The sequence below is a fragment of the Herpailurus yagouaroundi genome, unplaced genomic scaffold (assembly GCF_014898765.1).
Source record: "Herpailurus yagouaroundi ecotype Mexico unplaced genomic scaffold, PumYag 195, whole genome shotgun sequence".
Lineage (NCBI taxonomy): Eukaryota > Metazoa > Chordata > Mammalia > Carnivora > Felidae > Herpailurus > Herpailurus yagouaroundi.
In genome coordinates, this window is record NW_024412426.1 from 5,972,040 (window position 1) to 5,987,184 (window position 15,145).

General features: G+C 45.0%; 1 protein-coding gene across 3 annotated transcripts in view; it reads right to left on the bottom strand.

Annotated features, from left to right (window-relative positions):
• Positions 1 to 15,145, bottom strand: part of PTPN14 (protein tyrosine phosphatase non-receptor type 14) — a 172,778-nt gene that overhangs the window by 99,497 nt on the left and 58,136 nt on the right. For 2 of the 3 annotated variants that reach the window (XM_040446456.1, XM_040446458.1), the window contains exon 2: positions 751 to 1,078. In XM_040446456.1, coding sequence (XP_040302390.1) covers positions 751 to 924 — 174 coding nt within the window. In that variant the 5' untranslated portion in view covers positions 925 to 1,078. Of the gene's footprint in view, positions 1 to 750; positions 1,079 to 11,199; positions 11,478 to 15,145 lie in introns of those variants that run through there. The other variant, XM_040446457.1, reaches the window with a different exon arrangement.

Sequence of the window (15,145 nt, forward strand, 5' to 3'; positions counted from 1 at the left end):
TCAGGTCATGATCTCACCGTTTGGGAGTTCGAGCCCCATGTCGGGCCCTGTGCTGACAGCTCAGAGCCTAGCCTGGAGTCTGCTTGGGATTCTGTGTCTCCCTCTTCCTCTACCCTCCCCTGCTCGCGTTCTGTCTCTCTCTCTCTCTCTCAAAAATAAATAAACATTAAAAGAAAAATTTTTTTAATAAATAAAAAAACTTAAAACGCTCAGAGACAGCAGAAAGAAAACGAGGGTCATGAGAAATCCTGAAAGAAACAAAACGCCCATTTTATATGCGCCCACAAAAAGCCTCGCTGGTCATGCTCGCTTTAAATACTTTTTCATTTTTTCCCCCTCTTTGAAGAGGAAAATATAGAAACAAACAAACAAAAACTAAAAGCAGCTGCATCCATCCCCTCTGTGGGCGTTTTCTCCTAGATGTTCAGCTGGAATGCCAACCCGCTCCACGGCTGTAAAGAGAGACAATGACTTTGGACGTGACACGCCCCCCCACCCCCCCCCCCCCCGCCCAACCTCCTCATAGAAGGTAACAAAAGGGAAGCCGCCACCCCAGGCGGGGTCCTGCTTGTCACGGCATTGGAGCAGGCCTCCTGATCCACTGACGCTGTGAGATCAAGCCTATGCCAAGGACAACAGGATCCTCTTAAACAGGAGGCTGGGACTGCAAAGCACGGCAGGTGCCAAGAGACAGGTGGCCAGTCCCTTGAGCGAGTTCTGGCTCAGACGCCCGCCCACACCCGCTGTTACCTCTCGCAGCTCTAGCCTCTGGGCCACGGCCTCCAGGCACTCCTGCCCGGTGCTCTCCACCGACAGCGTGCACTCGATCACATTGCTGTCCAGCAGGCGGATCCGTGTGACAAAGCAGTTCTTGCTCAGGACGTTGTAGCGCCGTGTCCGACGGAGCTTCAGGCCGAAAGGCATGGCTGCGTGGCCCTCGGACGCCGCCTTCCTATCCCGGCGCCCACGCCCTTGAGATGGCCTTAGCAGCTTCGTGTCTGGGTGATGACACTACCGCACGTGCTCCTCCAGACGCCGAGAAAGGTGTCCATGCCCGGTGCGGCGCTGCGGAGGATCGCTGCGAACAGAGAAGCAGCAAGGTCATTGGCTGCAAGGGAGGCTGCGGATGCCGCGGCGTACGATCCGCACACGCGAGCACACGCCCCGGCCGGCCGGACGTCCACGTTCGAGAACCAGCAAGCAAGCTCTGCAGCCCTCAAGCCTCTTGGTGGAGCCCATGAGCTCTACCTGATCTTACAAGAGGGAGCTGATGAAATCCGTTCGACAGCTGAGGACGCGGAGGATCGGAGAGATGAGAAGACCTCACCTAAAGACGCACAAGGTGAATGGCAACGTCATTATTCAAACCAACGTCTATGGGCCTTGAATTCCCATGCTTTTTTCACTGCACCATCCTGTCCACTCAAGAAAGCAGTAGCGGTGGAACTGGAACACTGTGTAACTTCTAAATAGATCCTGTCGTTTCAACCTCATTAACAGCCTGATGGCGTAGGCTCTCTGATCCCCCCCTTTTACAGGGGAAAGAAGTGAAGCTCGATGATTTACGTGACTGGCTGATCCTGAACTTAGAATCTTATCTTGTTCCTTCTCCCTCTTTGCAACACTGCCTCCTTCTTTACCTTAACACTATTTACCTTTATTTTTATCTTAATATTTATTTTGTTATTTACTTTATACACTTAGAACGGATGATAGAAAATGAAGAGAATGCACATTTAATGGAAGTCAGCAACTTTCTCCATTTGAAGAAGTTTTAAATATATGAATCTAATGCATTTATTATCACAACTCTGTGCTCTTCTTCACCAAACAGGCAGTCAGATGTGGGGAACTGCCCTACCGTCATTTTGTTCTTTTACAAAATGCTTGACGCAAAAGCCTTGCCACCAGATTAGAGATAATTTACTTAGCTAATAGTGAGATGTACTTACACCCTCATGTCCCACCAAATTCAAGGGATGACACTGCCATGGAGAACACAAAAAGAAAGCAACAGCAAAAGTGGCTTTTACTGTTCTGCTCTCACTGGGAGTTTCTTCATCGTTATCTTCCAAAGAAGCCAGAAATGTTCAGACAACTCTCTGTTCACCTTTCTCTTCCCCATTAAGCCCAAAAGACTATCTCTTGCTCATGTGATTGTTGTGTTAACTCCATTCCCTAAGTCAAGCAGATCCAGCCTGACTGCACACCTTTCATCCAAAGAATTACCTCGGAGCCCCCTGACACTTAGAGGGGCAAATATGAGTAACTATTTACAGGCATTCCTGAATTAATAAATAAAATGGCTTTAATATTTAGAAACCACTCCCTGTCAGTACCCCAGGCCTCACAGAGGTTGTCAGGGCACAACCCTACAACAGAGCAAAACATATTCCCCAGACTCCCTCGGCCGGTCTTTGATGCCTGCCCTCTGGCACATTCCTTAGCATGACAGGTATGTTTTATGATGGCTTAAAATACACATGCGAGAGACTGTGGCTTGGTAAAACCTATTAACATTTCTAAATCACTTTGTGTTGGCAGACTGTCATGTTTACCTCTAAGGTAGACCAACCTGATGATCTCCTGATATCTGCAGGAAAGACTACACAGGGACCCACCCCAAAAAGCAAAAAAAGAAAGTCAGGATTCAAATACAGAACCCTGAAGAGTTGACTGCTACACATTCCCTCACCTTGTTGAAGAACAAGGCAGAAGACACCAAGATTCAACTCGTATATTAACCAGGGAGCCTCAAACAGAAGAAATATTTGCTCCGTGGGCCTAAGCCACACTTCTAATCCTGGGCTAGGAGCTTTACATCTGGGTGTGCCTCACCTTAAACACCTATGAAAGAATGTGGCCGGCCGGGTACACCTTTATCCCAGCCACTATTAAAAACAATCCCTGCTATATATTCCATTGGACGCCATCCAGAGAAATAAAAAGCACACTGCACACCAAATGCACAGATAATGCAGTTTGTATAATAAACAAAAACACATGAAGTACTGGGAAAGAACGTAAATTCCCTAAAACAATTAACCATTAGGGCCACAGAGAGGTGACATTACACAGAACTCTCACTCTGTATTTTATACATTTCTAAAGTGTTGTAACGTTTTACAATCACCTTAGATTACTTTTGCAAATAAAGATTAGCTTAAAATGGATTAGCTACTAAAAATGGTATGTCAGAAGCAACATCTGCCCATCGGGCAGTGTATCTCCTAGAAAATACCGATTTTTTAAGATTTTTTAAGCTATTTAAGTCTTCAATTTGCAAGAAACTTGCTAGGTAAGGTAGCCACAAAAATTTGAAAGAAAATTGGTCTGAAAAGTGAATGTCATGACATAAAATATTGAATGGGGGGGGGGTGCCAGAGGGGGGTGTGGTGCTCTAGAGTAAAAGAGATGTAGGACTTATAAAAACAAAATGCAATATGTGAACTTCAATCAAATCCAGGGTTAAAAAGATACCTATAAAAGACATGAGGCAATTAGGGAAATTTGAAATAGGGAACAGAAATGAGATGATATTAGTGGATCACCAATAAATTTCTTGGTTTTTTTTTTTTTTTTTTTAGAGACAGGGAGTGCATAAGCAGTGGAGAAGAGCAGAGAGAGAGAGAGAGAGAGAGAGAGGGAACCTCAAGCAGGCTCTATGCTCTCAGTGCAGAGCCCAACACAGGGCTTGATCCCACCACCTTGAGATCATGACCTGAGACGAAATCAAGAGTCGGATGCTCAATCGATGGAGCCGCCCAGGCGCCCCTCTTCTGTTATTGATAGTAGAATTGTGCTTGTGTAAACGGAATGCTTTAGGAGATGGCAGTGGGTATATCTAGGGGTAAAAATGTCATATTATCTATAATTTACTTACAAATGGCTAAAAACCCAATGCATACATATACAGATTCAGAGTCGAACAAACATGACAAAACATTAATAGTTGTTAAATCTGGATGGTGGGCATACAGATATTCACTGCACTGTTCTTTCAGCTTTTCTGTATACCTAAAAATGTTCGTAATCAAAGGAACAACAACAAAAAAACAAAACAAAAGGCAACCCTCAATACCGGTACTAAACATAGTCCTTACAGCTTGGTTTAAAATGCAGCTGGTTCTTTCTATGGACTTCTCTAATCCCTCCCTTTCTTTGTCTGAACTCCCACATCATTTCTGCCTATTGTAACATAGCAATCAAACTTGTGTTAATAGTATTAGCAAGGCTGACTCTAAACTCTTCCAGAACTACAGACATGTTTTCTCCGTCTTTAACACCCACATCTTTCACCTAAATTAAAAGTTCATGGCATTTATGCCCAGAACTCGTGCGGTTGGAGGGTTGTGCTTCTGGAAAGAATTGCCAGGTGCTCATTTAAGACACCCCTTGCTTCTAGGATGGGTCACACCTAAATGATTCCAGGTAAACCATCTGTGTGACACTAATCTGTAAGAATAGGGTTAGAGGAGATGATCTGTTAGTCCCTTTCAGTGTTAACATTTTGATAGTCTATGAATTATCTGCCGTGTTTTTAAAAATGTTTATTTATTTTGAGAGAGAACACACATGCACATGTGCAGGGGAGAGGCAGAGAGAGAGAGAGAGAGAGAGAGAGAGAGAGAGAGAGAGAGTCCAAGCAGGCTCCACTCTGGGCTCTATCCCTTGAACCGTGAGATCATGACCTGAGTGGAAATCAAGAGTCTGACCCTTCACTGAGCCACCCAGGCCCCCCCTAACCGCCATGTTTAAGCTCTCAAAGAATCCATAGCACTTGTATCATGAGTCCATCTCCTAACTATTTACAAAGGCACACAGTTCTACAATACACGTGACCCAGCACCGTCTGGGTTTTAAGCCTCCTTCCTCTGCTTTGTCCTTGATAGACAGAGAGAGGGAGGATTAAGATATGCTACCAGACAGGAGCACCTGGGTGGCTCAGTGGATTAAGCATCAGACTTCAGCTTAATGATCTCGCGGTTTGTGAGTTCGAGCCCCACGTCGGGCTCTGTGCTGACAGCTCAGAGCCTGGAGCCTGCTTCGGGTTCTGTGTCTCCCCCTCTCTCTGCCCCTCCCCCACTCACACCATGTCTCTCTCTCAAAAATAAATAAACATTAAAAAAAAAAAAGATATGTTACCAGACGGGAAACTGGATGTGAAGTCTATCACAAACAAGGCCTCTCTGGGACTCCAACGACTTTCCCTGTGTGGCTCTCAGGGGCCACATCATATTCACTTCATCACATGAACATTGTAAAACCTAGAACAAAATGCCAAATTCTCATAAAAAGGTCACACGCTTATGAAACTGTAGATTTTCCTGATGATACTGGATTTCCAAAAGAGCTCAAACTAGGGGGTCGTCAATTCTATTTGCCAGAAGATTTGGTTTTGTTTAATGGAAAACTCTTTTAAAGACTGAAGTCACTGAAAGGATGAGTTTTATTTGTCCCCTCTTCAAGAACATATCAAGTAAATAAGGGCAAGCTGCAAATGTTGCTTCCATTCATGGAAGTTTAAGGAAACAGACTCTTTTCTTGGTTAGTACAGATAGTAAAGCCGGTAGTGCTGACTCACGATGTTTTTTTTTTTTTTTTTTTCAAGACAAACAGCCCTTATTCTAATTTCCAAACATCATCTGCTGATCCTCTTTTTCACAGATGTAGCTTAGTGAGAAAAGTAGCATCGGATAAAAGAGTTAGACCCCAGCCCTTTAGTGACGAGAGTCACCGGGAGTAAGAAGCAAATGTGAAGGGTGGCCTGGGTGGCTCAGTCGGTTGGGCGTCGGACTCTTGATTTCAGCTCAGGTCAGGATCTCATGGTTCATGGGACTGAGCCCCACATCAGGCTCTGCGCTGACAGTGCAGAGCCTGCTTGGGATTCTCTCTCTCTCTCCCTCTCTCTGTCCCTCTCCTACTGACTGTCTTTCTCTCAAATAAACATTAAAAAAAGAAGAAGAAGAAGCAAATGTGAAAAAAAAAGGACAAGGAAAGTACCAACAACTCTGACCTCTCCAGCTCGGTGGGTCTTTGTCTGAAGGGATTGGAAGTGCATGTTAAAGGCTCCCCCGAAAGGAAGGACACCCATGTGACAGAAGGAGTGAAGTCGGGGCACAGAAGGTCCTCTCTAAGAACCAAAGTTAGCTCAGGGAAGGGAACATGTGCACATCTTCCTGCAGGAACTGGCCTAAGTGCACACCCAGCAACTTAACCTTTCCCTGCCTCAGTTTACTCATCTGTGAAGATAATACCCACTCTGCCCATCTGCGAGAAGTAAATGAGAAAATGCTTCTGTGGAGCACTCAGTGGCTATAAAGGTCCCCTTCCTCTTCCCCCTCATACAGTAAGCCCAGTTTGCTCAAAGGATAGCAAAGCAGCCATGGAAAGGACCGGAGTACGTGACCACCTAAAGTCTTAAAAACAAAAAAACAGGCAAAGCAGAGAACACACAGTTGAATGCAAAGCGATGACAAGTCCAAGGGTAGAACCGTGCATTGTCCCAGCACTCCACCTTGTCATCCTCCAGTGTACCGTCACCTAGAGCAGAAAGGAGCCAATCATTAGAAGAAACGCTCCCATACAGAGCCCAGCCTAAGTGGGTAAGAAGGTTGCGGCCTTTTCCTTATCTTAGTCAATAACATGCTTACAGTGTCTGGTGTGAGGCAGCTGTTCTTTTTTTCAGTGGAAATTGATTCCCAATTGCTGTGGGTCTTAGAATCCAAATGGCTGCATCTCTACAGCTGATGGCATAGCACAGTCTCCCTCACCCCAGAGAAACTCCCGTGTGTGTGTCTCAGCTCCCCAACAAGAATCTTTTTTTCTTTTTTCTTTTTTTTTTAACATCTATTAATTGTTGAGAGAGAGAGACAGCACGAGTCGGGGAGGGGCAAAGAGAGAGGGAGACACAAAATCTGAAGCAGCTCCAGGCTCTGAGCTGTCAGCACAGGGTCTGATGCGGGGCTCGAACCCACGAACCGTGAGATCATGACCTGAGCCGAAGCAGGACGTTTAACCGACTGAGCCACCCAGGCGTCCCCACCACAAGAATTTTGAAGGGCGACAGCTATGTCAGGTTTAGATTTGTAGTCACCTTTGGATGTGGCAGGGCGCTAAATAAATATTTGTCACTATGATGAAAGAAAGAATGAATTCTGAAAGGGTTGAGTTTTTGAGGCCAAGGTAGGGCAGGGGCCTCCAGGTGACCTCAGTGGCACCTAAGGAATTTGGAGCCTTAGATAGATCTGACCTGCGAGGGTGTGAGAAAGGCTAAAAAGTGCAGAGAAGAGGGATGAGAAGTTATTCAGCTCACTGGTGCTCTTTGGGGGTAAAAAATTGAACCCACACTTCTATAAGAACATTCGCACCCAAGCCTGTCTTTTCCAGCCCTTGATGTGTCTTAGACTGGGCGTGGTCTCAAAGACCAGAGAGATGCTACATCCCATGGAAGTTCTTTGCCAAAACAACAAGGGAATTACTGATGTGATAAAGAATCCCAGTGTGCCCACGATTGCCCAAAGCAATTTGTAGGGATATTTGCTCTGTGAACACACTTTAAGGGCCTTTCATAGAATAAGTTACAGCAGAAGAGGACAGGACATACAGAGAAGCTTCAAAGTCACTTCTAAAACTCATTCCTGACCGATCAGCTTCCTAAGAAGATCTAATATGTAAGTTTCCATCTTCTAACAATCAGCTGTGGATTTCCAGCACCTTGTACTTTCTTTTTCCCCCCTAAACATATCAACAAAACACCTGCCAAATGGAAAACACAGAGCAAAGCCAGCTTTCTCATAGAAAAGTCAGTCGGCTGATCTAATAAATTTCAAATATGATGAGTAAGAAGTGGAGAGACCTTTCATAATATCAACCAAAGACAGCTTAATCCCCTTTACTAAATTACCTGTACTAAATTTCTTTAGGGAAAAGACAGGAATTAAAATCCAAATCTTAAACGCGGTCATCTTTTTATTTCCCATGCTATACTATGTACGCTTACTTCTGAAATCTGAACATAAGTTCTGAAATCACGAACATAAGCTAACTGCTGTTCCACTGCATTCTATATTTACTAACAGTCTCTGGCATTTTTCCAGCATTCCATATTACTACAACTCCCAAGCACACCTCACAGAACCATGTAACCCTGGTCTGGGTGTGAGAAAGGAAAAAATGATGCAATGAGTCCATCCTGTGTATAAACACGCATGAGGCACAGCTCAGTTTGTTTGTGTTTTTTTTTAATTTTTTTTTTCAACGTTTATTTATTTTTGGGACAGAGAGAGACAGAGCATGAACGGGCGAGGGGCAGAGAGAGAGGGAGACACAGAATCGGAAACAGGCTCCAGGCTCTGAGCCATCAGCCCAGAGCCCGACGCGGGGCTCGAACTCACCGACCGCGAGATCGTGACCTGGCTGAAGTCGGACGCTTAACCGACTGCGCCACCCAGGCGCCCCACAGCTCAGTTTTAAAAAGTACTATGTCATTTTTCTGAGGAGAGTTTTAAAAAGGGGTAGAAGGGCATGGGGAAAAAAGAGTATGGGAAAATGGGAAATGCTTTCTCCGATTCCCCCTTCAAGACCGGCAGAGAGGAAGGTAGTTCGTTTTGGTGAAAATTAGAGTTAGTTTCTTCTATAAATGTTAGTGCTATAGAATACCCAGATTACATCCATACATTGCATTATTCGAAGCCAAGCAAAATGTTGTGTGAGGTTTACAACACAAGCCCCTAACTTTTAGTTGCTAAATAACTACAAAAACAAATGCAGAATGTCCACGTTTTTGAATTTCTTCCTTTTCCTCCCGCTAACTCAACTTCAAACATTCAGTGGTGGGATGGAGAGAAATTTGTCGAAATCTGGAGCTGCACTGCAAGTCAGAACAAAGATTCCTGCTACAGGACCCCATCACGGTGGTACCTCACCTCCACGAAAAATGGCTACATAGCAACTACATGTGTGCAGAATGTCTCCGAAAACCAGGAAATGGAGGCAAACATCCTCTGAGCAATCAAATGTCATGAAGTCCTTATTAATGCTCTGCTCAGGAAACAAACAAACACAAACCACCCTCACAGTGCATTTACTCTGACTTTATATACCTTACATACCTTGCTTCTTAGCCCTTAGCAGACTGAAAGGAGATAAAGAAAAGTATGCTGGCAGGGAACAGAGAGGCAATGGAAGATAGTATCGAAAGTACCCTGTGGTAAGTATGGATGACGGAATAACACCCAGCATATTTTGCTTAAGATGGCAGTAAAGAAATATACTTGTAAAGAGTGTAACTTGTAAACTTGTAAACTCCCATCCATAGTGGTTAAAAATAACCAAAAAAAAAAAAAAAAAAAAGTGGTTCTTGAGTGGTAAAGCTGCTATTACCTGGAATCCCAACTCCCCCACCCCAAGCAGTGGTTCTCTGTTGTTTATTCCTGCTCTAATACTCAGAGCAAAGCAGTTTGGTGAAGAATCAAAGGCTGCATTTTTGACTGTTGGGGGGGAAGGGCAACGATCTGTGAGGACCAGCAGTTTGAAAAAGCCCCCCACAGATAACTGCTGAAAAAAAATCATTACCCCATCCCCCACTTTGAGGATCACCGCCCTGAGGTCTCTAGAGAGACATGATCTTCCCACAGGAAGGATCTCAAGACATGAAAGCTTTCATTATTGACTTCACTGAGACTCTTAAGGCATTCAAAGCACATCTTGAATATTTTATAGATAAAATAATATGTTGTCTGGAATTTACTCAAAAATAACAGGACTGGGGTGGGTGTGGGGGGGGCGTCTGAGCGGCTCAGTGGGTTAAGCATCTGACTTCGGCTCAGGTCATAACCTCATGGTTCGTGAGTTCAAGCCCCGCATCGGGCTCGCTGCTGTCAGCACAGAGCCCACTTTGGATCCTCGGTCCCCTTCTCCCTTTCTGAACCTGCCCCCCCGCTTGCACTGTCTCTCTCAAAATAAATAAATAAACTTAAAAAAATAATAATGGGAAGGGGACACTGTGGGGGTCCGGATAAAGCAATATTGGCCACGTAGTTGCCAGCTGCGGTTGGTGGCAGACAAGGCTCATACCTTTCCTTATGGTTTTGTATGCGCTTGAAATTTCCCACATTAAAAAGTTGTTTTTTCTTTCTTTCTTTCTTTCTTTTTTTAATAAAGAAGTCTTTCTTAAATGGCACTTCGTAAAGCAACCTGGCAAAAATCCTCCACTCTGTGGAGCTATGTTACAGAGAAAGGGGGTCAGAATTCTTCCTCCATGTAACCCCTCCTGCCCCTCCAAAAGAAAACTTACATTTAACTAGATCAAATTGAGAGTGAGTATTTCTCATTTCATTGTTAAAAGATGGCAATAAAAATTCTTTTTGCAGGGAAAGTTGACAGGCTGGATAAAAGTACAAAGAACAACCAATGGGCAGAGGGGAAGGGATTCCTCCTGCCCAACCTGCTTAATCGACTGTATCAGAGCACCTGACTCTGGCTTACTTCTCTGATGAGCTTTCTCTGTCTATTCACGCCAGGAATGCTTTGTCCTACGAGACTCCACCCTTCTTTGAGAGACAGTAGAATCTGCAACTCTCCAAATCCAGTTCTTTCTGGTGTCAGTGTCTACACCCACAGTGATGTGCGTCCTGGAATGTCACAGCTAATCATAGCCGGGAAGTAGAATGGGAGAGTCCTGTGAGTGTTGGAACACCAAGAAGGCAATAGCGAGCACCTCCATTTTTAAAGCAGATACGATGACAGAGGCATTTTCCTGAGCATTATCTCCAATGGTCTTATGAGACGGTGATTCCTAATGCCCCCATTTTTACAGACGACAGCACCAACTCTGGAGAGGTTAAGACCTTGCCCAAGATCACACAGTTACTAAGGATACCACCTGACCCCACGTTCTTACTCAATGAACCATGTTAAAATACCCAGAAAGGGGGTAGGAAACGACCTGGTGATATGAAAATAACAATGACAACAGCAAACAACCACATTCTATAAGGAAGGCTTCAATATGCCATCTGCAGTCTATCTTTGCTCAGCCCGAGTGGACTCGATCCAGACATGGCAGAAATGGATCCTGAGGCCGGTGACTCAATTTCAGTCCCAGGATGTTCTATCCAGACGGCAGGGCAGCAGAATCAGGGTCTTATCGCTGCCACAGCACCCCATACCTCCTCCCCCCGACCCAGTGCCTCTTACCTAGACAACTTTCCTTCTACGGTTCCAGTGTGTGCAGCAGAGAGGGATAATCCCAGCACATCAATACAAGCTCTTCAAAAACCAATTTGAAAAACACAGTTACAAGAGCAACCGGAGAGGTTTTCCAGCCTGTTCATATGACTCACTCATCAAAACGAAAGAAATTCGCTGAAGGTAAACATACCTCCAGCCTGCTTCATTCACCCTCCTCTGGGATGTGCACCCTAATGGGGACAGAGCTGACCAAGAGAGGGGTTCTTTGTGAAAGGCTGTTACAAGTGACCTCCCTTAGCAAAGTTTTCCACACCTCCCTCTCCCGTTTCCTTCCTGTCCATGCCTGAATTACCTCAACTCCCCTTGCGTGTCCAGAACTTTCGGATGGGAGGACTCACCCATGTCACTTCCTATCCAAACAGAAGCAGCAGCCACGCAATCTCTGCCAACTCTCTTCAAGGGGGTCTATGCAGCCAGTGCCCAGCTTCCCTGGGTACGTCGCCATGTTCCTTGGTCTCTCTGGCCCCATCAGTGAGCCTCACTCTGATGTGGAGTGATTTCCCTGCATCAGCCACTTACAGGCTGTATAACCATAGCTCAGAGGCTGCCTCCCTTTCTGCATTTATACTATGGGGGTGGTAACAATACCCACCAGGTGCAGCCGCGGGACTACACCCGTTGGTAACATATCAAGGGCTGGCACAGAGTCTGGCACGTGGTGAGCGCTATTTGTATGTTTGCAGTCACTGTCATTATTGTTGCTGTTTCACTGAATACTGCAGGAAGCCCAAGGAAACACAGACTGCCAACGTTCGCAAGCGTATGAATCGCTTTCCAACAAGCCAGCGTTTGTAGAATTTCAAAAGCTAAGGCTATTTTGTCACAAGGAGGCGAAGCATGAATACAAGACCCCTAGGTCTCACTGACTGGGAACCACGGACAGGATGCACAGTGGGCTCCAGAGACCGGGACCAAGTCAGTGAGTCAGGAATACAACCCAGCGGGTTCTGAAGCGTTAACGATGCAATCACTTCCCCGGAGCCAAGTAGCTGAATCAGAGGGGGGGAAAGAATGGCAACAGGTAGGAGCCAGTATCAGCTGCTACCGAGTTGCATGCTCCCCCCTGGTGTAAGCAACTGTCAATCACTGATGGGAGAAAACAAAGCTTCTAAACAGCGATGCCCATGCTACCGGCTGGCACCCACGCGATAAACAGACAAGCACACGTGCACAGACACACACAGGAAGCCCATCGTAATTGTCCTTTCTTCCCTCGGTCCCCTGCCTATGAGACCCCCACACACAACCCAAGCGGGTTCTTGGAAAAAACTCGTGCTGTACATTAAGTAGCCCTCAGTGACATGACAGAGAAAAGCACCTGTTGCCAGCACGGTCACTTGGCTGTCATAAAAACACTGTTAGCATGCTAACATTCCCGCTACCGTTAGTGACCTCAGACCTGAAGATGTGCTCAGTGGCCTGCATCAGCACTGAGCAAGCCGGGGCCTCTGGAGACACTGCTGCCCATGGGGAGGGCTCTCCCCCTGGGCAGGGGATGACTGCAGCCCGGTAGGGGGTGGGCGGAGGAAGGAACAGGAGCGAAAACGTCAAGTGCTTCGGTTCCCGGGGTCGGACTCTTCGTCCTTAAAAGCTGAGAAACTTAAATTTGTACAATATCTAACAAAGCCATATCTAATAAATACGGCGAGTGCTACGCAGGGTAAACGTAATTCAAGAGGCTCCCTTTGCTCTCTTGACTTACACCTATGTTTCAGAATATTAAGGATTTCAAATCTCCCTGCAAACAAACCCTGTCTGCCGAAATCTTGGTACAGAAGCAAAAATATCGCTGGGAAAAGAAAATGCGTATCTATCCTTCAACTAGATGGTGAGAAGCCAGGAACCAACAACGCTTTGACAGCTTTTATCACCCCAAATCCCTTTGCACTATAATTAACGCACACTCTAACTCAGCAGTGCCACTTTAAAAGCAATGGGTCTTAAGGGTCGCGTATAAGGATGGTGCGGTAAACATCATCTGTAGTAGAGGGTGGGGGCCTAAAAACGACCTGCATATCTATGACGGAATTACGTTTGAATGCACTCTGGCATAGCCACATGATTTAGGGCATTATGCTGTTATTAAAAATCAGCTAAATCTTTAGCTATGAACTCAGAGCAACAACCGTCAAAAATTCAGTAACTACCAGCTTGTTGGAAAAGCTGCAGAGTAAGGCATGCAGACCCAAAGCGAAGCCAGTCATCTTGTATGTGTTTGTGCCTACACGAGTTTGGAGAAAGCATGGAACAGGTCCATCCTCAGAGGGATAAAAGGTAGAGCACACATCTACTTTGTCAATATGCAATCTTTGGAGTATTACCACTGTGTTAAACAAAAACCTATTATTTAAAAAAAATTTTTAAGATTTATTTATTTTTTGAGAGAGAGAGAAAGAGACAGAGACAGAGCATGAGCAGGGGAGGGGCAGAGAGAGAGGAAGACACAGAATCTAAAGCAGGCTCCAGGCTCCGAGCTGTCAGCACAGAGCCCGATGCGGGGCTCGAACCCACGAACCGTGAGATCATGACCTGAGCTGAAGTCGGACACTTAACTGACTGAGCCACCCAGGTGCCCCAAGAACTATTATTTTAAATACTGCTTCTCCTAAATACTAGATATAAAAACATTGAGGAGAAGTCTTCCTTCAGTAGTATATCAGTCATCACTGACCATTTCAGCTCTAAGATCATCTGAGTGGTTGCTATGTGTCAGAATTATGCTAGACTATTGCACGCACTGTATCATCTAACCCTCACAATCCCAGCTTACGGATAAGGAAACAGACTACATAACCTGGCCAAAGTTCCAAAGCAAGCAGGTGGCAGAGATGGGCTCCAAAGCCGTTTTTACAATTAGATGATACACATAGTAAGATACACATTGATCATATATGCCCCCTTCATAAATAACAATGCTTAGAACACAAATCTCATTAACCATTTGCTTTTAGCACCATATAAATCATACCTTGACTAAGAGCAAAAGCAAAAATAAAAAAAAATCACTTGACATCAAGCATTCCTTTTCAAAATTGGAATTAAAACTACTTAAACCCTGGAGCGCCTGGGTGGCTCAGCTGGTGAAGCGTCAGACTTCAGCTCAGGTCAAGAGCTCATGGTTTTTGAGTCAAGCCCCGCACTGGGCCCTGTGCTGACAGCTCAGGGCCTGGAGTCTGCTTCAAATTCTGTGTCTCTCCCTCTCTCAGCCCCCTCCCCCGCTCATGCTCTGTCTCTCTCTCTCTCTCTCTCTCTCAAAAATAAATAAACATTGATAAAAAAAAAAAAGCCACTTAAACCCTGGGACTTCCCTGAGTTTCCATTCTTTTGAATTATTAAGCCTAGAGAGGCCATTCTTCTTCTTTTTTCTTTTTTTTTAGAGTTTATTTATTTGAGAGAAAGAGAGAGAGAACAAATAGCAGAGGGGCAGAGAGAGAGGGTGAGAGAGAATCCCAAGCAAGCTCCACACTGTCAAAGCAGAGCCCAACTTGTGGTTCAATCCACTGAACCCACAAAATCATGACCTGAGCTGAAATCAACAGACACTCAACCGACTGAGCCACCCAGGTGCCCCTCCTTTTCTACTTTAACTAAAAATTTTAATCGTCTTTACTGAATTGAAAATTATAGGAAACTATGAGGAAAAAACAAAAATCACCCCAAATGTCACCACCTAGACATGACCAATTTAAAACTTTTGCATATTTTATCCCATTCTTTTAAGTATATTTTAAATTTGTTGACATAGCTGGGATTGTACTACGGTGTTTGACATCTTTCATTCTTTCTGATTGCTACTTATTACTTTCCCATATTACTGAAACTTATCCAAAAACAAGTTTAAACTATTGCATAGTATTCTATAGCACAGACCGACATTTATCTAACTGTTCCC